Source organism: Halichoerus grypus, chromosome 2 (genome assembly GCF_964656455.1).
Source record: "Halichoerus grypus chromosome 2, mHalGry1.hap1.1, whole genome shotgun sequence".
In the NCBI taxonomy this organism is placed as follows: domain Eukaryota; kingdom Metazoa; phylum Chordata; class Mammalia; order Carnivora; family Phocidae; genus Halichoerus; species Halichoerus grypus.
Genome location: NC_135713.1, coordinates 170,421,396 through 170,444,498, shown reverse-complemented (window position 1 = coordinate 170,444,498; position 23,103 = coordinate 170,421,396). Strand labels below are relative to the sequence as shown.

The 23,103-nt window shown below is 51.4% G+C and overlaps 1 protein-coding gene across 2 annotated transcripts in view; it reads left to right on the top strand.

The window, feature by feature from the left end:
- ASIC2 (acid sensing ion channel subunit 2) overlaps positions 1–23,103 on the top strand; it is a 1,112,496-nt gene that overhangs the window by 796,862 nt on the left and 292,531 nt on the right. Inside the window, exon 1 of one of the 2 annotated variants that reach the window (XM_036122794.2) lies at positions 1,909–3,768. The exons of the other annotated variant lie outside the window; for it this stretch is intronic. Coding sequence (XP_035978687.1) covers positions 3,055–3,768 — 714 coding nt within the window. The 5' untranslated portion in view covers positions 1,909–3,054. Of the gene's footprint in view, positions 1–1,908; positions 3,769–23,103 lie in introns of those variants that run through there. 2 annotated transcript variants of the gene reach the window in all.

Sequence of the window (23,103 nt, the reverse complement as noted above, 5' to 3'; positions counted from 1 at the left end):
CTGAGCTCACAAGGTCTCCCCACGTTAGCTGGGGATGTGCGTCACTGTGGCAACCCACAGGACCACTAGGACCAGGCTGGAAGCACCGGTGTGTGAGCCTCTGGTAGAAGCCTCACAAAACTGGCAGATTCAGAGCCTTCCCCGCAAAGCCAGCAACAGACAGCTCCAAGGAACCGAATCCAAAATAGAAAAACCCACTTCACTAGCTTTTTCTGCTGGTGAATGAGAAAGGTGTCCAGATGTGTGTGTGTGTGTGTGTGTGTGTAGTGTGTGTGTGCAGGGGTGAATGAAGAGGAGTGGGGCTCAGACGTCCTCTTCTCCAGAGACCAGATGCAGGGAGCTGCCTGCTGACAGGATGCCCTCCAGGTCAGAGAGGAGGGAAAGCCCAGACAGCACCACTCAGATACTCGAGTCTCACTCAACAGATCTGTGCAGCACCGCTAATAGTCATCACAAAGTAGGTGAAATTCCTCTCCAGGCCCAGCCCCCAAAATCCCTCCTACTTCACTGAGTGCCCCCCCACCTTTGGGATCCTTTCACACCATCTCTACCCCGCCCCACAACCCCCATCAAAATTCACTCTCTGGAAAATGTCTGGAAAACTCCTTTATCCCATGGAGTGATGGGGCTGAATGAAGTGTCACCTCTCCCATTGAGGCCTCAAGGGGTCAATCTGAGGCCTGGGTGGAGACCCGCTGTGCACCACATGTAGCCAGGCAGCTGCGGGAGCAGGATTCCAGCCCTGCCCTCAAGGCACCTGGCCCAGAGAGTGCAAACTGTAAGGCCATGGGGTGCAGTAGAAAGAGCCAGGGCTTTGAGGACCTGGGTGCAGAATCGCAATCTGCCACTTGCAGGCTGTATGACCTTGGCCCTGTACTTGGCCTCCCTAGTCTCACCTGTGAAATGGAGCTAGCAGAATACTATGTGCTTCATCCATCCTCCCAAACGCACCGAAGTGGAATATTACAAAGGCTAAAGAAAAACGCCCCAAAGTGCCCGCGGGTTAGTGGGAGCCCCTGAACCTGCCCAGGAGGGAATGGCGACATCATCAGCCCTCACACTGTAGGATCCCAGGTGTGAGAATGGCAGAGATGGAGCCTCCTGTCCTAGGAAGTCACACCCCCCTCTCCTGCCTTCCTGGGAGAGCTGTGCGGGCTGACCGCTCCAGGGCTCAGCAGCAGACCCTTCCAGCCCAGTGCTGGGCGCACACCTGGGAAGCTCCTAAGAGGCAGAGCCCACCTGGCCAGAGGCCCAGTCACCCCACCCAGCACCTCAACACATACTACACACCACACACCCAAACACACACACAAAACACACCAACCACACACCACATCCAGGAACCCGGCTATGCAACTGCACACCAACACGCCCATTCAGACCCACCACCAAGTGCACACATACGCACGCACACAGAACACACACACCATCTCAGGCACCCTTTCCCACACACATCACACCCACTCAGGTAGCCACAGTACAGCATCTGCAAATAAGCTCACATGCACGAGATACACAGAAATACCCGTTCACACATACACACGCACAACCTACCCACACTCAGCGCGTGACACCCCCACACACACACTTGTTCACATGCCCACACTACACAGCGGCTCACTCTCTGTACAGCCCGTCTCCCAGTCTGAAGTGTTCTCACACTTACTACACATGGCCCCGCAACGGTTCTACCCCACATCTCTCCCACAAGCCCGCACACCCGGGCACATCTGTGTAGTGCCTCCCCCACCCGGCGGCCGACTCCAGCAAGACGCTTCCCGCTCGGTATGCAGCGGCCACAGTGGCCAGGAATTAAAATGCAGCGAGGAGGAGCCGGGCGCGTCAGCACCGCGTCTTCAGGAGCGCACAGCGCTCTCGCCGCCGCCGCCGCCCCGCCCGCCCGGAGCCCTGGGGCCAGCGAGCTGAGGAGCAGGTGCTCGAAGCCCAGCCGCGCCAGCGTCGCGCGGCCGCTGCCCAAGTTCGCCCGGGGCCCGAGGAGGGCCGGGCAACCGGGAGAGGAGCGCCGCCGCCGCCGCCGGCTTGGAGTCTCGCGGAGCAGCGAGCCCGGATCACCCCGCCGAGAGGTGCAGCCGGGGCTCCGCAGTCCCCAGCTCCTGGCGCCGCCGGGGCAGGGAGAAGAACAGTCAGGCGGACAGCGAGGCCGGGCTTTTCTGGAGGCTCGAGACACCCCGGAGAGTCGAGGGGAGAAGCGACACTTTGCTCTGGCCAGCAGCCCGGAAGGGGCCCAGCAGCAAGCAGCCTCCCGCAGGACGCCCCGAGAAGCCCCCAGCCCCGGGCGAGAGCGGGCGCGTCGCACGCAGGGCTCGGACGCGGGACTTAGGGGAGCCTTGGAGGGTCTCGGCCGAGCGCAGCCCGAGGAGCAGTGAACGGATCTCGCAGCGAAGGAGAAGAGCGCAGCAGCGGGCTGAGCGACCCCTCGCCCCGGTACACACCCACCCCACCCGCGGCGCCCGAGCCGCGGTGCGCCTCTGGGGGCGCTCGTTCCCTGGCGCCTTCCCTCCCGGGTCCCAGCACCGCTGGGCTACGGGCTGGTCTGGCGGGGCCCTTGGGGATGTCCACATCAGGCATGGTGGCCGAGTGGCTGCTCTCCTCGGACCAGCGTAAAAGCTGGGGTTAGGCGGAGCAGGGGGACTCGGCGCAGGGTCCCCCGAGGTCCAAGACGAAGGGAGGCGGGCGCAGCGCCTGGGAACGGGAGAGGCGGCGCCCGGTGGGGCCCCTCTAGAGGTAGCGGCCGGGCCAGGCGCTCTGCAGGAAGACTAGCGGCCCGGAGAGCCCGCGAGGCGCTCGGGAGAGGCCAGGGCCAGGGGCGGCGGGGCCGAAGCAGCGTTCAGTCCCGGGCGAGCGCCCGCGGAGGCGGCGGCGGCGGCGCCCGGCGGGCATGCCGCGCCACCGGAGCTCCTTTCCGGCGCACGCTTCCCTGGCTCGGGCTGCGCGCGGCGGCCGCTGCTGCTGCTTCCACTGCTGCTGCGGACTCCCATGGCGGCTCCGCCCGGCCGGGGCCGCCGCCGCTGCCGCCAGCCGCGGGCTGAATGAATGAGCCGGAGCGGCGGAGCCCGGCTGCCCGCGGCCGCGCTCACCGGCCCGGGACGCTTCCGCATGGCCCGCGAGGAGCCGGCGCCCGCGGCGGTGGCGGCGGCCGGGCAGCCCCGGGCCGACAGGGGCGGCGAGCGCGAGCGGGCGCTGCAGGGGCCAGGGGGCCCCCGCAGGGGGCGGCCGTCGCTGAGCCGCGCTAAACTGCACGGGCTGCGGCACATGTGCGCCGGGCGCACGGCGGCGGGGGGCTCCTTCCAGCGGCGGGCGCTGTGGGTGCTGGCCTTCTGCACGTCCCTCGGCTTGCTGCTGTCCTGGTCCTCGAACCGCCTGCTCTACTGGCTCAGCTTCCCGTCGCACACGCGCGTGCACCGCGAGTGGAGTCGCCAGCTGCCCTTCCCCGCTGTCACCGTGTGCAACAACAACCCTCTGCGCTTCCCGCGCCTCTCCAAGGGGGACCTCTACTACGCCGGCCACTGGCTCGGGCTACTGCTGCCCAACCGCACCGCACGCCCGCTGGTCAGCGAGCTGCTGCGGGGCGACGAGCCGCGTCGCCAGTGGTTCCGCAAGCTGGCCGACTTCCGCCTCTTTCTGCCGCCGCGCCACTTCGAGGGCATCAGCGCCGCCTTCATGGACCGCCTGGGCCACCAGCTCGAGGACATGCTCCTCTCCTGCAAGTACCGCGGCGAGCTCTGCGGCCCGCACAACTTCTCCTCCGTGAGTTGCCCTCTGCGCGAACCCGCTCCCTGCGCTCCCCCCCACGCTCCGGAGTCAGTGGGCCCTCCCCGCCCCCCAGGGTAGGACACCAGGCCGCTTGCTGGTGAGGTGACATCATTCCAGGATGCCAAGGCGGACCCCACTCTTAGGTCCCCTGAGCCTTGTCCTCCAGGTCGTGGGAAGTTGGCCACAACTGTAGGAGGAGTGACCTTGCTCACCTGTCCCGGCCTCTTCCCTTCCAGTGTCAGCCCCCAGACCCTTGGCTCTGCTCTTCATGGTCCCCTCTGTGAAGGCTAGCCCTCTTTGTCCCGGACCTCACCCCCTGGTCCACAGGTCTGTGGTGAAGGGATGGGACAAGAGAGAAGCACCTCTTACTTGGGGGTTTGTTGTCCTTTGGGAAAACCCACAGGAAGCTCTTCAAAAAGGGACCATTAGCAGAATCGCACTGCTCTAAGCAGCTTATGCCTGAGTTCCAAAACACTTGGAATCTAGGGGGACTTTGGAGGAAACACCCAGAATATGAACCAACACTGAAACTGTAGCTGGTTAGGTGGGGAACTCGGCAGCCCCTTCTGCTGCCTTTTAAAAGCTCTGTCTTAAGCATCCAGGGGAATTAAGCAGTGGTGGGCATCCGTGGGGTCCTTGACCGCGCGAGGTGAGTGTGGGTCCTGGGCTAGAGGAGCCAGCCCCCTGCAGTGGGGAAAGCAGCCTCGGAGAGATACTGATGCGAACAGCAGGGGCCAGGAGAAGCTGTGCCCTGGTGGGGGGCTGGGGGGTGTTTGTAAACCATTTGCTGTGCTGGTTCCCCCACGCCATGGGTCTGGATAATGCAGCTGTCAGACAGAAGGTATCTGCTTTGTGCAGTCTGCCTTGGAGGAGTTCTGGTGCCAAGCCCCAGCGTTGCACCAGCCTGTCCAGTCATTCGTGTGTATACACCCCTGAGGTGGGTTTGGGTTTTCCACTAGTGCGGGGAAGGTGGGCTGTGTGTTTATTTGTCATGCTCTGATGATGATTTTAGCAACCCTTTAGCCTCGCTCCTGACAGTCTTGTATCTGACCAAGCTTTTCCTGTGGTGGTAAAGAGATGCTACCTTTCCAACAGGTGTTTGCCCAGATGCCTGTCAGGCCAGGCCTCTGATTGGCTAATTGGGCTCATCCTTGTCTAGTATGGTGACCGTGGCTTCAGTCTTGCTCTCTTTGCATTGCTTTATGTAGAACCCTGACTTATCCATTCCCCAAACATCCCTTGTTTTCTGGGCTTTTCAGCCTGCCTCAGAGGAATCCCTACCTAGTGGCGCCCCTGTCTGCTTCAGCAAGCCGATGCTGCTAATGTGTGCTTCTAAATGACCCCTCTCAGATGTCAAACACAATGCTGAGTTCTACAAAGATGAAGGAATGAGCCTAGCAATGCCTTGTTTATTGTTTAGCTGACCACTACCTAGCAGCCCCTAAAGTTGGGCTGAAGTTCAATGTTATATTCAACTAGCTGAACCCCTGGCTTCAGCTTCAAGTTGTGCAACATGGCCCACCAAATAGAATCATGCACATCCAACGATGGCTCTACAAGTGTGCAGAATTGCGTACTAGCAGCCAGTATTCACTTTGGACGTTCCCACAACCCTGCGTTAGGGAGGAGTTTTATTCCCATTTTACAGATGAGGAAAATGAGGCTCCACAATGCTGTCCAAAGCTCAGCACCAGTAAGTTGAAAGTCCAGCTTTGCAAACCATCAGATGTGTTACACAGAAGCCACATGTAGCCTCCCTCTCTGAGCCGGGGCCTCTCTTCTATTAGAAGATCTCTGCGTAGGACCATTGCCCTCTACCACCCCACCAGCTCCCCTCTCTCCTCGGAGCATGGCTGGGAGAGTGGCAAGCGGAGCCGCCCCAGGGGGTGCAGTTAGTCATAACCTTGGCCTCATGATACGGGGGCCTGACCCACCTCTGCCTGCAAGCATACGGCACCTCCAGGAGCCACCTGACCTCAATCTCCCCAACAGAGGTGGCCATGAGTTGAAGCAACCAGGACCCTTCCCACTGGGGCACACCCTTCTTTTGCTTGCCTGTACCCTGCCTTCCTTCATCTGAAGAGCTTGCAGGCACACCCCCTGCCCCAAGCAAACCAAATACCTCCATTCCCCAAGTATGTGTCCCTGGAGACTCTAGTGACCCCTGGTGGCTTTCTATCATGACCCTGCCCAGGGACTTTCCAACCCCTTAACATTTTTGCTGTAGTTTTTTCCAAGGATCTCAGAATTAAAGGCTGCACCCCTTTCTCTGTGGAAGCCAGAAGCTCTTTCAGGAGAGCATCAAATACAGAGCAGGCCCATCAGGAGTATATTCCTCTAACTACGCCACCCTGACTCACACCTTTGTTGTCTTTGGTGGAGTGGCACTCTAGGGTATTGGGTAAGAGCAGGAAGGCTCACGCTGCACGGATGGTTCAAATCCTGAGACTACCACTTACTGTGTGCCTTCTGCACAAGTGGCTTAGCCTCTCTGTTCTTTAGTTTCCTACTCCATCTAGTGGAGGTAACAAATACACCATATTTGTTGTGTGTAGATAGATGGATGGATAGATAGATAGATGATAGATAGATAGATGGTAGATAGATAGATAGATAGACAGATAGACAGACAGATGTGCATATGCATATATATAAAGAGGGTAGAACTCTTAAAACTGTGTAGGCCTTTAAATGACATTCACCTCCTAACTGGTCCGTTGGCCTCCAGCTCAGCGCTCCTTCCCCTCGACATCCATCCCCTGCACTACAGCCAGAGTAGTCTTTCCAAAGTTCTGCTCAAAGCGTATCATCCCACCCCTTAAAACCCCAGGCTGTCCTCAGGCTCTGCACCTGCACCCTGCCTTGCCTTTTGCCCCACCCTCTCTGGTACCACATACTTAAGCTCTGCAAACAGCTTGCAACAGCTGGACGACTGCTCCCCAAGGCTCTCTGCCTTGCTGTCTGCTTCCTCTGAGGCTGTCAGTGCTCCCGGTGCCCTCCCACCCCAGGCCACCCCCCCCAACACACACACACTGCTCTGTCTGCCTCAAGATACTACTCATCTTTCAGCATCCAGCCCTGGGGGTTCTTCTGCTTTGGAGCCTGTCCTGACTGCCCCACTCTCCTCCTCTCATCACCAAGCAACTGATGCCTTCCTCCTTTCTACCCCTCTACCACCCCATTTAGGTGTCAGTCCTCACACCTACTGGTCTGTGTCTGTCCCTCCCTCCAGAGTCACGTCTGATTTCCCCGACCTCTCCAGCACCCGGCACAGAGGCTGACACATAAGTGTTGAGGAAAGGCCTGGGGAATGAATCCTTTCACCAGGTACCCCCAAGACTTCTTGTTGTCCTGGAAAACTCGCACTGAGATGCTTGGCTTAATTTCCCCAGGGAACACCAGTGGAATGCATTTCTAATAAGGAAATGCCCAGGCAGTTTCTGGGCATTTATTCCTTTTTGGATTAGAGGCAGGGAGTGGGGAGCAGGGTGCCTTCCCAGATACCTATGCTTCTCAAGCCCTAAGAGACCAGTGCAACAGGTGAAGAACGGGGTCTCAGGGGAAGCCTTTGGGGGGATGGGCCAGCTGTCCCCCAAAGTCTCCTTCCACCCAGCTAGTCTCGCGGCTGGAAATAAACATGGCAGGGGAGAGAGGAGTATTGTGAAGAGGTGTGTGTGTGTGTCTGTTGGGTTTTATTCTCCAGATCCATTCAGGGTGTGTTTATTTGCAGCTCCTCTGTTTATTACAGCTGTGCAAGGGTTAATCACTTAGCTGCCAGACAAAGCAGCTCCGAACATGGGCTTCCGAATGCCCATGTTATTTCCCTGGCCCCAGCCGTGGACCTCGGGGCTCCGCACACTCTGGCCCTCCGGGGTTGTCCTGGGGGCGGAGGGAAGCAGACTTCCCAGTAAGGGGCAGGACACAGAACCGTGAGGCCAAGCTATCTGGGACTGGGGCCTCCAGAGAGGGACCGAGGGGTTGGGAACAGGGGCTGACAGAGGCCAATCAGGGTCTGCTGCAAGAACAAGGAGCAGTGACCCCCTCTGGGGGGAGGCACGGTTCAGGGGAAGGTGTCAGGCAGACCTACCATAGGCCTTTGGCTCTGCCCCTTTCTAGCTGTGCACCTCGGACAGGCGCCCCACTCTCGCGCCTCTGGGAATAATGCCTGCCTCACACTGCTGGGACGAAGACGTGTGCAGAGGCTTGCCCGCGCCTGCACATCAGCAGGTGCTCAATATAGGAGAGCGATTGTATAATTTGGATAAAGAGATTGGCACAGTCCTCGTATCTGGGGGGGGGGGTAGCAAATATTAATTATTCTCAATATAACTATCCTATCTTATCATGACCACTTACCTGAGTGGGGATAGGCTCATTTCCTGGTTCATTCATTCAATCAACCAGTGTTTATTGAGTGTCAACTCTATGTCAAGGTCTGTACTAGCTGCTGGGGATAAAACTAAATAATTAATTATTAATATTAGTATTAATTATCGTTGAGGAATGAGACATGTGAACAGATGCCAGTACAGAGTGCAGAGGTGAGATGTGGGCTTAGAGGACTACCCAGGTGAGACTGGGGACCTCCGGTGGCTTCCTGGAGGAGGTGACATGTAAACTGAGTCTTGAAGGATAAGTAGGAGTTCCAAGGTAGAGAAGGAGGGAGAAGGGGACAGCATGTACAAACGTGAGTATAGAGATGTGAAACGATGAGATTGAACACAGGCTTCTAGGCCCTGAGAGTGGTTCGGGGTATCTGGAGGGAGGGGCCGGAGGCGCTGTGGAAGAAGAGAGCAGAGGTTTGATAACGCAATGCTGTGATGGATGCCTGGTAGCCAAACTACGTTTTTAAACTTTGTAGCAAATCTCTGACTTCTTTCACTTTGGGCTGTTAGACCATGGAGGGTCCCCTCTGTGTCATCCATGTCCCACCCCCACTCCTCACTCCATCAGGGCCACTCCTCCCTGCACTCTTCCCCCTTTCTTACCCCTTTTGCCAGGGTCAACCTTGAGTCCAGATTTTGGACTAGTCATAGGTACCAAAAACCAAGGAAAGAGCATTTGGTTTCATCACACTTTGTCACAGCGAGCAGGCTGGCTGCTCCGAGCCAGCAACAGAACAAGAAATCATTTTAGCAACATATTGTTTAAAATCAGCAAATTCGGTTGAGATGGTGCTAGGCCAGGCAGTCCAGTAGTTGTGAGGATGGATGGCTTGAGGGAGGCAAGAAAGATACTTCTGCCTTTAGAGAAAGAGGAGTAAACGAGCTAATACATGTAAAGTGCTTAGAACAGTTTCTGGCACCAAGTAAAGGACTCAATAAATGTGAGCTATTTCCTTTATTATTACTTGCAGTGAGCAATCCGAGTGAAGGACAAAGGCAAATAGCATTGGGCAGCTGTGATAGGCCAGGCCCGGGCTGGGCACACTGCATGCCATCTCCGTTCTCGAAATAACCCTGAAAGGTTGTGTGATCATTCACATTTTACAGATGGGCAACTGTAACTCAGGGCAAGACTGTAGTCTGCCCGGAGTCACAGAACCAGCAGGTGACAAAGATGGAATTTGAACCTAAGTCCTTACAACCGCAAAGGTGCATGCAGCTGGATGCACAGCTGCATCGTTGGATGGAGAAGGAGCAGCGTGGGTGGGAGGTGGGGGTGCACCGGGAAGACCAAGCCAGCCTCAGCACTGCCCTGACCAGCCATGTGACTTTGGCCTCGGGATCTTCCTCTGTGAAATGAGGGCATGTGCCAAATGACCAAAGGGACTTAGCTGAGAAGTTCTCCGTCCAAGTGAGCAGTCAGGGGAAAATATGGCTTAACCACTGCAGATGGCCCAGGCTTTTCAGCCAACCATCTCTTTTCTTTGCAGAGCTGAAACAGTGATTAAGGGGGAAATGTACAAGTTATTGAAGTGCTGGAGACAGGATGGTGATTAAATAGACATTTATACAAGGAACGTGAAAAGAACTCTTACCAGTGATTTTACTTCGGGGAAATTAGTTTAGGGAATCAAATGTAAACTCTGCTCAGGTCTGCAGATAACCAAATTGACCAACATCAGGCTGATTCTGATAGTGGCTGTTTGGGGGCTACTGTGGCCCGTCGTGAACCATCAATCAGATGTTGAGAAGGGCTGGAGGAGTAACCAGACTGTTTGGTTTATACATCCATTGCTTTGATTCTCCTAAGTGGTTTGCTTGGCTCAGCCACTCAGAGATTCAACCAACCAACGCACATCGAGTGCCTACTGTATGCCAAGCAGTGGGCCACAAAGATGACAATAAATTTCCTCTGTTTTTGGTAAATAGGGCTGCAAGGGTCAATGTCCTTCATCAGGGTGACGGGGGCCTGAAAGGAGCTACCCCTCACACAGGGAGGGGACCGGGCATGTGACAGCCCAGGATTTGGATTGGGCACCTGTCATGTAAATATTCGTGTCAATTTCACCAGATTCAAATGGGTGTTATGGAACCTATTCTACAGATGAGAAAACTGAGGTTCGGGAAGGCACAAAGTCACTGCTGGAGGGCAGCAGAGCCAGGATTCAAACAAAGGTCTGTCCAGCCCCAAAGCTGCTACTCTTCTTTTCTATGGCCCCATTCCGCCAACACTCAGAGATGCCGGTAAGAACCAACCCTTCCAGAGAGAGTATCCTTCACCACCTTTCAAACCTTAGCTGGAAGTTTCTTTCACTATAAATTGGTGTGGGCCCCCAAAGTCATCCTGGGTCCCGAGGCCTGCAACCAGGAGCAGGGACGGCTGTGCATCCTCTTAGTCTATCAGCCACACGGGGAGATCAGGAGTTGTGAAAAGTCTTCTTTTGGCCACAATCCAAACTAAATTACGATTTTCATTCTTTCAAGGACACTGGTAACTTGTAGTCCTGGCTAACGAAATGTTGCCAAACTGAGCTCCAGCTCAGACCTGCACTCACAAAGAGATGACTCACCCATCATTGGAACAGGACTTGTTGGTAAAGCAAACAGAGGCCGCTAATGCACTGGGGAAGTTTGTTCTCCTGAGCCTGTCAAATATCTCCCCTGACACCACTGTTTATACTATTAATTTGCCTAGTAAATTGTTTCCTCTGATTCCACACACACTCATTGAGCTCCTACTCTCTGCCGGGCACCTTTACGTTCATTAGTTTATCTCGGCCTGACAACAGACTGGAGGAACAAGTCTTCTTTTCTCCCTGGTACAGATAAGGAAATGGAGGTGCAAAGTGGTTTGCTAACTTGCCCAAGGTCAGAGACAGAAACTCTGATCTCCGGCTTCCAAAGTCAATGCTCTTGGCACTACATCATGGTTGTTCACAAAAAGAAACCCCAGTCCAGCTTTGACCAGCAAACTTGCATTTCCAATCAGTAGAGGTTTTATTACCTGGAGAGGATATCATAATATGCATTACCATCTCATTTTATCCCGACAACAGTGGAGGGTGTATATTGCACCCTGTGCCCTGCCTGACTTCAGAAAGGGGAAGCGACTTGCCCGGGGTCACATGGCCCAAGAAAAGAAACAGCCAGAATTTGAATTCAGATCTCCTCAGGCTCCCGTACATCTCTTCTTCCCCCGCTCCTCTGTTCCTGCTCAGGATGGGTTTAAGGGGATTTCAGCAGCCCTAGTAGATTTTCTTAGGGATAAAGCAATGGGCCCCTGAGTGCCTTGCAGAGAAGGATCAGTGCAAAGACTGGCTGCTGAGAAGAGGTGCTGATTTCCTTCTTTAACTCTGCCCTGAGACCTCCCCTCCTTCCCAGGCAGGTGGGTTCCAGCATACTCCACTTAACTGTGCATGAATGGAAAGCCCTCTAGGCCTGTGTTTCTCAAATTTGAGCATGCCCAGATTCCTGAGCCCCCTGCAGAGACCCTGATTTGGTGGGTCTGGAACAGAGCCCCAGATTTGCATTTCTGAAAACTCCCACGTGATGCAGATGCTGCTGGCTCATGGACCCACAGTTGGAGAGGCAAAGCCCAGCTATGGGCTCCTTAAAGTCCCTTGAATGCTGCAAAGGAGGGATCAGTGGGCTCTCTCCATTAAGGCACAAGTCACTGGGTCTATAAATATGCACGTGGAATGTGAATGTCCACTCTGGCATGGCCAGTATCCATTAAACCAAAATGCAAAGGCCATCTGGTAGGCTGAATAATGACCCTTCAAGATGGCCACATCCTCATCCCCAGAACCTCTGAATACATTACTTTACATAGCAAAAGGGGATTCATAGATAATTAAGCGTTTTGAGATGGGGAGATTATCCTGGATCATCCTGTGGGCTCAGCGTAATCACCAAGATCTTTATAAGAGGGGCAGGAGGGTCAGAGTCAGAGAAGAAAATGTCACCATGGAATCAGAGACCAGAGACTCAGAAAGAGATTTGAAGACACTACGTTGATAGCTTTGAAGATGAAGGAAGGGGCCACGAATCAAGGAAAGCAGGTGGCCTCTAGAGGCTGGACAGGCAAGGAAACATTCTCCTCCAGAGCTTCCAGAAGGAATGCAGCCTTGCTGACACCTTCATTTTAGCTGTCTGACCTCCAGAACTACATGCTAATACGTTTTTGTTGCTTGAAGCAACTACGTTTGTGGTAGTTTGTTACAGCAGCAACAGAAAGCTCATTGCAGCTTCCTCTGTTGTACAGAATTCTCTCTACTACACACCTGACTCCATGTAGTGAACCAGACTGGGTTCTAGATCAGGGTCTCCCAAAGCCAAAAAAATAAAAAAATCCAGAATGAACATGCAACTAGGTTCAAAAATAGTCAATGTGAGAGTATTTTAACTATGCTTACACTCATGCAAGATTGGGAATTTGGACCCTAGAAACTGAGAAAAGAGATGGTTGGTGGATGAAGAAAGAGGTGGCATCAGGAGTAAGACAGACTCAAGTTCAAAGCCCAGGTCCACCAGCTCCCAACTGGGTGGCTGTTGGGGAGTTCCTTACCTTCACTGAGACTCTGTTTCCATCTTTGTAGAAGAGATCATACCTTCCAAGCAGGGTGGTTGTGAAACTTACAGGCAACCTATTAATCCATTCAAAAATTATTTATTGAGAGCCAGCTAAATTCTAGTCCTGGTGGCTACAAGTTGAGTATCAGTGCAGAAAGTACCCCTACTCTCTTGACTATAAAGGCAAGATTATGGAACACTACATCAAAAACTAATGATGTAATGTATGGTGATTAACATAACATAATAAAATTAAATTAAAAAAAGAAAAAAGAAGAATTATAATCCCATTGCATGTTAAAATACATAACATGTTATATGAAAAATATATTTACCAAAACAAAAATAAAATTAGGGAGAAGAGTGGCATTGTTTAAAAAAAAAAAAAGCAAGATGTATAGCCACCAGCTAAATGTAAGCTATCCCTGTCATCCTCCTCATCATTACTAACAGGTGACACCTCTCACTTCTTCCAAGGAAGACTTCCGGGGCCTGGAAGAATAATGTGATAACAATGGCCTTCTCTATATCGTCACAATCCCAGCCAGGATCCTCTTGTAGTTTTCATGTCACACCTCCATGGGTAGGTCAGAGCCTTTTAGGGTCGCTTCCCCCACTTAGTACCCCGACCAAAGTGAAAAAAATCAGAGAGAGAGAATGAGTTGCTCAAGGTCACATCGAAAGTCACCGGGAAGCTTGAAAGACCCTGAAGGTATCTGTGCTTAAGCCTATAGACCTACGCTTTTAAATCACAGGAGTATCCGTTTCTTCCTCTGAGAACTTACTCTTTTTCCAAAATATGTATGCTGGTCATCCCCTTCTGATTCCAGTGGCATATCTGATCTGAAGGTTGTTGATACTCTGATCTCTGAAAGTGTAAGGGTTTAATCTTCTCTTGGAACCCCTCCCAACGAAAATTATTTTCCCACTTTGAAATGGCATGGGCATCCACCGTGAACTCACATCTATAAATCTAAGCCTACTGCTCAAGAAAGCAGATGAGCTTTGATTCTGCTTCTCAGTACAGTCTCACAGAGCAAATTATGGCAAGAATTTGATTTATAGAAGCACCTCAAAGGCTCTGGAGTGAGACGCGTGTTTATTCACTTTATTACCGTTTATTTTACACTGTCTCTTTATGCTCCCTGCACGTGGATTTGAAAGACTATTTGGATAGATGCTTATGACCTGCCAGTTTGCACAGCCCTGTTGAGGAACATGGACCTCTTTGGCAATGCTGCCAACAGCTCACAATGGGGGTCCTTATACCCTCGCTGAGAGTGAAGCCCAGATATAACAAACAGGCTTGGAGACCCTAGCCAGAGTTCTCGCCTGAACTTCCCCAGCTCTGAGCTTGTGAGGTACTTGGTGTAGATCTCCAGCTGCAACCCGGGGCTGTGTACAGTCAGGCTTGATTTAAGATTCAAATATCTCAGAACAGCTGGGGATATTTAACATCGCTATAATTACATTACATTTTTGACAGTACATGGAGTGAGAGGCTTTTTTTTCCTGTGGTTGAATATTCAATGAGCATCAAATATTTTAACCAGCCAGGGAAACACAACTGCATATTTCACATCCAAGTAGTCTTGTTTTTAAAATATCAGCCTGGGGTGGGCATCTCGGACTCCAGTCTGCTGTTACCAAGCCTCTGGGAAGGCAAGAGCGCCGTCCCTGTGGCCAAGGAGTTGGGTTAGCTGGGCCACTGAGAGGAGAAGGGAATGGGCAGGAGCTAAGAGGGCGCCCCTGCACGCCAGGGGTGACACGTGAGAGCTAGAATGTCACTCCAGTCTGCTCACCATGGTGCCACGACAGCAGTGACAAGGAAGCCGAGGCTTCCTTGCGAGAAGTGACACTGCTGATAAATGACAGAGCTGGAGTCAGCTCAGGCCTCTACAGAGGCGTGGCCGTCAACTTGGGCATCCTGGTTGATGGCAAGAGGTGGGATGTGGGAGCAGAAACAAGGCAGAGAAGACCTATCGTGCGCCAGCTCCCCATACGTCCTCCTCAGCCTCTCGTGATGCTACTCTTGGATACAGTACTGTTATGTCCATTTTCCAAAGTTCATAAGGCGAATGGGGAAGCGGTGATGGAGATCTGCACCTCACGTTCTTAGAGAATCGCATCTTAAATAGTTGATTTCCGTTGATCCCCGGCTACCTCCGTCCCTGCCACCTGCTTCAAGAATCTTCTCCAGCCAGTGAGGTGGGAAACTACCGATTACCTTGTCTGACCTCCCTCTTCCCAACCCTTCTGGAGTCAGAGGTTCCCAGCCCCGAGTCACAAAGCCAAGTCACTTGGGAGCTGCTCATCTTTTTTCAAGTTTCATGCATTTGTTCAGGCTGTTGTTTGCCCCTGGATGCCTGATCTGCTGTCTCTGCCTGTAAGCCCTGTCTATTCTGCAGGCCGTGTGCTTAGATGTGTGCCGAGTATGCCTGGAAGGGGGCACCAGGTCTGATAAGGGCCCCCTTGAGGAGGGGGAGAAGAGGAAGGGCAGGGAGGGTGGGGAGGAGCCTGGCTTCTTGGCCTGCACTTTTTCCTGTGGCCTGAATGTTTTTAACCATGTGTAGGTATAACTCATACAAACAAACACATGAAACAAAAGTACTATTTAAAAGATTTTCCACCTTTTCTGAGGTTATCCCCGGCCACTCCTCTACGTAAACCATCCAGAAAGCCAGGGGTTCATCCTTTCGACCAGCCAAGACTCACTTAGCTTATGCCACTCCCAAGGCTCTTTCTTCTCTTGCTCTTTCATTGCAATCCTCTTCATCTACTCAGTTTGCTGTCATCAGACCATCACCTCCTGAGGGCAGGGGCAACACTGGCCCTGTTTTGTGGCTGCCCCAGCACCCAGCACCATTCCTCATAGGTAACAGGTGCTCTGTCTGGATACTGAATAGCCAAAGCAGGAGAAAGGATTGGTACCACCAAAATACATGTGGATTCCTTCCGTCGTTCATTAATCCATTCAGTGAAGAATTGTCTGGAGCCCACGTGTATGGGGCGTTGTGTTCGATGTGCCATACAGGGGAAATGGACAGGGCCCGTCCCTCACGGAGCTCACCTGGAGTTCCGTGAATGATCTCTGTGACAATCAGAATGATCAGGAAGGCTTGTTTAAATATCCCCAGTCCCAACCCAGGACTACTGAGTCAGAATTTATGGGGGAGAGGTCTAGCAATGTATTTTTAACATGCAACTCCAGGTGATGGGGGGTTTTAGGAAAATGTTCTATGTTGGGGGTGGCGGCAGACCAGATAATATACAAATAAATGAATGAACATGATTGTTTCAATATTAAAGACTGTGAAGGCAAACAGTTAAGGACCTGTACTAGGAAATAGGTGGAGGCTCCCTGAAGATGGGGGTAGGGAAGGACTGATTCTCCAAGGAGATGGCATCTTTGCTGAGAAGGGGAAGTCACTCAGGGATCCGGGGAAAAGCATTCACGACAGAGGGAACAGCAAACTAAAGGTCTTTGGGATGGAGGTGGGGGGCGCCTTCCTTCCAACACTGGAAATTCAGCTCCAGTAGCTCCATTCTGTTCTTTGTTATGTGAGTACATCTGGCTCCTTCCAAAATGGAGCACTCTCTCACCCACACAACGTGAGAGAACAACATGATTCTAGCAGTTCTGAAAATATTGACCTTCGGAATGTTAATGCAATGTAGCCTTAGGTCCTTAGGCTGAGCCCGCCTTTAAAAAATAACTCCAAGTAAGCAGAAAAAACAAAAAGCAAAAAACACCACCTCAAGAATCCAATTGCAAATCCCCATCTAAGGGCAGCTCAGTGAGACCAACGTGGTGGGCCCTTTCTTTGGAATGCCACATCCTGGCCAATTAGCACCACGTTCCTCTGCTGATTCATCTTCATGAGGACAAGGTCTGCTACCTTTGACTCCCAGATAGATTTTCCTTATTCATCTTCTAAGGTGTCAGGTCCGAATGGCTGGTTGTCCACACTGAAAACAGGCCCATTCACTGGCCTTTCTGTTTCCCAGAGAGTCTGTGTATTTTTCACCTCTGTTTGTCTTCGTGATAACTGTGTTACCGAAAAGCAAACGTATTGTTCCCAGTTTACAGATGGGGCAGGAAGGCTCAGAGGGGGAACTGAGTTGCCCAGGGGCATCCAGCTAGTCCCAGAGCCAGGTCAGTCCTGACTCCTGCTCTGGTCCTCCCCCTGCCCCTAGTGGTGAGTCACAACTGGGAGACCAAACTCTGTGCCCTTCCACAAGTCTCAAAGTCACGGCCACCTCCTGGGGGAAATCTTCCATGATCCCTCTGGAAGGCTTTGCAAAACCTGATCAGGGAGTTGATTCTTAGCTCAGCGGTGTCTGGGTCACCTACAAACAGAGTTTCTCAAAATTCAGTAACTTAACCCTCAGCCTTCAATACCAATCAGGGTTACCCGTGGATGTTGCTGAAATGCAGCTTCTGGTTCAGTGGGTGGGCCTCTAACTCTGCATTTTCGACAAGCTCCCAAGTAACGCTGATGCCGCTGGTGCACAGACCACATTTTAAGTAGCAAGGCTCTAGAAGACGGGAGGGAAAGGCATCGTGGAGTCAGAGAGGAAGAAGGGACCACATTGTCCTGAATCCTCCCCTGAAGAGCAGAGCTTCGTCTTCCAGGCTAGACCCGCAGGCTGCTGCAGCTTAGAATTGCAGACAGCACAGTGATTGGTAAGTCTCTATTACCGATAACCCTTTTCCTTTGTCTTTATATGAGACTGAAATGACTAGCCATTTAGGGAGACCGTGTGAATGGAGAAATGGCAAGGGAGTGACAGACCTCCAAAATGAGTTTCCCCCTGATGATGAGGCACGAGGCCGTTCTGTACTCTGTGGGTATCAGTGGACGCGTCCGGGAATGGTGTGAGTCCCAGAAGGACAGCCTCTAGCTGGATCACAGTAATCAGTCTGTCTCTGTGTTTGTGTCCTGCTCTGCTCTTCAACTGGAAGGAGTCTTGCCAATGACAGGACATTCCTAGCTACTGCGGCTAGAAGCCTGTGCTTTTGTTGCTACAAGGCTGTTAGTTCGCATTGCTAAAGCTGCTTCCAAACCATGCCTTGGGCTATTCATTGGATTGACTCCGTCATACCCTCCTTTGTTATTTCAGTCATTCATTTCTTTGTTCATTCTGTTATCCATTCACTAACTCTCAGATTCATCTATTCATTCATATGTTCATTGGGGGTCTTCTATATACCAGGTACTGTGCCAAGCTCTAAGGATATCAAAGTGAATCCATTCAAAGCCACTGATTTGGTCTCCCTGCCCTTGCATATCCTCTAGCCAAGAAAGAGGCTAAACCCTCAATGGCCTCTCCAGTTCAGTGCTGAAAAACAGAACTAGCCGTTTGTTATCTTAATCCTGAGAATCTGTCCTGCTTAAAGTTACCATGTGGTAACTTTACCACATTGCAAGATCAAGCCAAGCACCCAGGTAAGCTCCAAGCTCTCACACCTCATGCATCCCACCACGTTCCCTGGGTCTCTGCACCTGCTGTCCCTTGGCCGGAAATGTCCCGCAACCCCCTTGTCTTCCTGGAAAGCTCTCCCTCATCCTTCAAGACTCAGCTTTATCATCTTCTCCCCTTCCCCATGCCTCCATGCTGGGAAGAATTCAGTCCTTCTTCCGCTGGGCTGCATCTCACTATTGATGCCCTGAGACATTCTACTGTAGTGGTTAAGAGTAAGGGCTCTGGGTTCAAGTCCTGACTTTCCTATGTGCTCGCTGTATGACCATGGAAAGATACTGCTAGAGCCTATGCCATCAGTTTCACATCCATTCTCATTTGGATTTGCACAGCTCTGAGGGAACGTAGAAGATTTGCAAATCCCAGGCAAGTGGAGTGACTTGGTCAAGGTCACAAAGCTAATAAGAGGCCAAGTCTCAGCTACAACGTCAAGCTTCTCACTTTCTTTCTAGGGCTGATACTAGTCAACAACATGCACAAAGTTGTTAGCACTTGGAGTCACTCATTAACACCTGTAGGGCATTTTTCTTACTTTCCACTGAAGGCTAGAGTCTTCAGTCTTGCTCTGGCCAGACAAGTAAGCCATAGAGGAGGACTGGGGCTTTTGTAGGATGATTCAGGTTTTGACAAGCAAGTTTTACCCGAGATATTTAAATAACTCCGAATTACTGCCGCCCCAAGGAAGAGAGAACAACCCGGCGGTGGTATATGACTTCTGGGTGGGAGGGGAATTGAGTGGGAGGCCGGAGCCAGGCTTCCAGAGAGAAATTACCATTTCGTATTTATTACTTTGGCTCTCAGGAGTGCCGCAGGGACAGGCTTGCTAATACATTAGGTAATTGCCTTGGTTCTCCACTTCGCTTTGCAGTGTGTAGACCAGCCCAGGTGCAGACTTGTAGGAGGTACTCGGCTCGGGCTTCCCAGGTGCCAGGGCTCTCTCTAGGGACATGAGATGCTGGAGGAGAGGGGGGAATTGGGAGAGTGGGACCTGGGGGTGTCCACCTCTCAGGCACCAGGGGACACCAGGATGGCCTGGTCCCTAAGACCAGAGTACGGGAGGCAGAGGAAGAATCCCAGCTAGGAGCCAGGAGACTAGAGTCTGCACTCTGCCACTGAGCACTGAGCAACCCTGGGCCCTTAGCTGTCCCTCTCTGGGCCTCTGGTCCACATCTGAAAAATTGAGGAGGTCATAAGTCAGTATTTCTCAACTCTGTCCATTAGAGTCACCTGGGAGAACTTAAAAAAAAATACTACTAAAGCTCCAAGCTCAACCCCCAGGGATTCTGATTTCATTGGCTTGAGATAGAGCCCAAACGTGGCTATTTTTTCCCCAGGGGTTGAGAGTCCCTAGACTAACTGATGTACTCAGTCTTCCTTAGGATAGGCTAATTCTATGAGCCTGTGTCATCGAAAAAGGCAATAAGACAGTGACCTTGAGATCCAGGGTTGGGGTGCCTGGATGGCTCAGTGGGTTAAGCATCTGACTTTTGATTTCGGCTCAGATCATGATCTCAGGGTTGTGAGATAGAGCCCTGCGTCAGGCTCCACACTGGACGTGGATCATGCTTAGGATTCTCTCTCTCTCCCTCTGCTTCCCTGACCCCCACCCCCACCCCACTCTCTCTCTTTCAATAAAAGGAAAGAAAGAAATCCAGGGTTACTTGTTTCCATGTTCAGATTTGTTGCTCTCCATAATTTGTACCTGCTCATGTCCTGTCTTGTCCCCAGTGAGGGTCCCTCTTACCAGTGAACGTTGCAGCTCTACACTAGGAGGCAGGGGGCTCAGCTTCAACCTCTGTTGTGTTGGCTCTGTGGCCATGAAGGTCACCTTGGAATCTCTGGGCCTCAGTCTCATCTCTAGAAGATGAGGGAGCAGCTCATCTCTGCCTGCCTGCAAGCAGTGTGCTGGACCAGACTTTGCTTCTCTGTGCCCTGTGGTTTACAAGGGCCTTCCCACCCAGTGCTGAGAGGTCAGCCTGAGAGTAGAGAATGCCATTCCTCTTGCTCAGGTAAGGAATCAAAGGCTCAGGTAACTAGCCCAAGTCCGTCAGCCAGGAAATAAGAGAGCCAGACAGACATCAGTTCGAATCCCAGCACTGCAGCTTCCAAATTGACTTTGAGTGCTTTATTAATTTACTGTGCCTCAGTTTCCTTATCTGTTAAATGGGCATGAATACCACCTGTTTCCACAGAGTAGTTGTGAGGAGGAAAAAAGATGGCCAGGCAGAACTCTTCGTGGAGCCTGGCACAAAGCAAACGCTCAGTTAATGTTTGTTTCCCTCAATAATTTCTCCCATTCTTCTTTTATCCTTTTCTTTCCCCCTGCTTGTTTTTAAAGTCTTTAAGGACAGGGACCTTGAGAGACTTTTTACTGTGCATGAACTTGGGCAGGTTGTTTAATCTCTGTGCGCCTCAATTTCCCCATCTGTAAAATGGGGATATCAGAGGTATTCATAGTGGTGAGGACCAGATGTGTTGTGAGAATAGCTTCTGGCACAGAGCGTCAGCTGCTACTGCTTGGCTTCTCCAGGGCCTTCCTTCTCCTCCCTGAGCCCTGCACAGAGTACACAGCTCCCCACCACCACCTTCCACACCCTCCCCCCCGCCTCTGCCCCAGATCCTCACTGTGTTCCCAGCCATGACAGCTCTGCTGAGCACACACAGCCCACAGGGCTCACAGGCAGAGAGAGGCAGCCCTATATCAGGGGATTGCTTACTATCTTGAGATGGGAAAAAAGGGAAAAGCTATAAATATGGAGGATTTGTCTGTGATAAGTCATGGTTAGAAGCCCAAGCTATATAACTTTTTAATTCTCCACTCCAGCTTGTAGGCTCAGGCAGTAAAAACAGTCACTACTAATTTATTTTTTTCCACTCTTTTAATTTAGTAATTTTTTTTTCTTTAACCAACCAAAAAGTCCTCCTAAACTCACCTTAGGCTTTTTTTTTTTTTTTCCCTTTAGCAGTCATAAAATGTGATGGATTGCCATTGAAATGCCATCCCCTCTCCTACATTGCCAGAATGAAAATGTACAGACTTGGGGGCAATGTCTTAAGTAGGTGTTGTTAAAATAGGAGTGAGTCCTGGATGTGGCTGGCCTCATCTGCCTCCAGGTGACACAGGAAGGAGGCAGGTCAGCCAGAACTGGGTGTGCAGCCCAAGTGCTGGATCTGAGTCACTTCTCTTTCACCTTGGAGCTGAGTGATCTCAGGCAAGTGACTTCCCTCTCAAGGCTTAGTTTCCTCATTTATAAAGTGTGGACAACAATTAGGGACTGACCTCCCCTCACTGGAATGATCTGAGAATCCAAAGAGATCATGTATAAAAAAATTGTTTTACTCAATGTAAACTACTAGCATGCTGGAGACTGTTGTTACTGATGATGATGGTGGTGGTGGTGATGGTGGTGATGGTGATGATGATGGTGGTGATAGTCATGAAGATGGTGGTGATGGGCATGATGGTGATGATGATAGTGGTGTTGGTGATGATGGTCATGGTCATGGTGGTGATGATCATGATGACTGATGTTGGTAAAGGTGATGATGGTGGTGGTGGTGATGATGGTCATCTTGCTGATATTGATAATCGTGGTGGTGACAGTCATGATGATGGTGGTGATGGTCGTGATGGTGATGATGATGATGGTGGTGTGAAGGTCATGATGATATGACTGATGATGGTGGTCATAATAGTACCATGTGCAATGTAGAGCCCATGGGTTTATGTGCTAAGAAGGCAATTTTCCTCAGAGCCTTATACTTCTCTATGTATACAAAATAGGTGATCAATAAATAATTGCTTACCTAAAATCAACTTCAGATTTCAGAACTCAGTCCACCTTTTAGAAGTTTCTGTCATTCATCCAACAAATATTAATTGAGTGCCTTCTATGTGCCAGACCACATTAGCACTGGACCACAGTGAACAAACCAAACAGACATGATCCCTACTTTCACGGGGCTTATAGTCTAGAAGATGGGGGGTGGGTGCTGGAGATAGATGGTAAGCATAAATAATTTTAGATGATGATAAAGACTCTGAAGACAATGAACTAGGACGGGAGGTTATGGAGTGATGGAGAGAGGCTTTGCAAGATGCTTTCGGCTTGTGTAGTCAGGAAGGCTTGTGTGGAATGGGGACATTTGAACTGAGACCTTAATGATAGAGGGATGCAACCAGGGGAAGTTATAGAAGGGACCCAACGCAAAGGCTCCGAGATGAGAACGAACTTGGCTGTTGGAGAGATGAAAAGAAGGCCTGTGTGTCTTGAACAGAGAGGAAAAAGGAGAGAGTGGTATGAACTGATGTTGGAGAGGCAGACATGGGCTAAATTGTGGCAAGCCTTGTAACTGGGCTAAATGTGGAGATTATTCCCAGGGCAGTGAGAAGCCACTGAGAGAGTTTAAAAGGTATGGGAGGACCATGAATTAATATATTCTCTGAGAAGATCACTCTGGCTTCAAAGGTTAGATAAGAATGGGTAAGAATGGAGGCAGGACGACAGGTTAGGATGCATATGCAGTATTTGGAATGAGAAATGCTATGGACTGGATCAGGTTTTGATTGTAGAGATGATGACAGTGATCCGGTTTGGGATATGTTGAGGGTGGACCCAATGTGACTTGATGTTGGATTGGCTGTGGAATGTGATAAAAGGACTCAAGAAGAACTCCCAGGTTGTGGGCCTGAGCTACTGGACTGATGCTGATATTACACACTGAGAAGGGAAAGGCCACAGGACAGTAGATTTGGGGGACAGGAGAGGTATGTGTGTAGGGGGTAGGTAGAGCTCAACATTTTGGCCATGCTCAGATTGAAAAAATGAGTGGATATCCTAGTGGGCAGTTGGACATGTAAGCCTGGTGCTCAGGGAAAGGTGGGGCC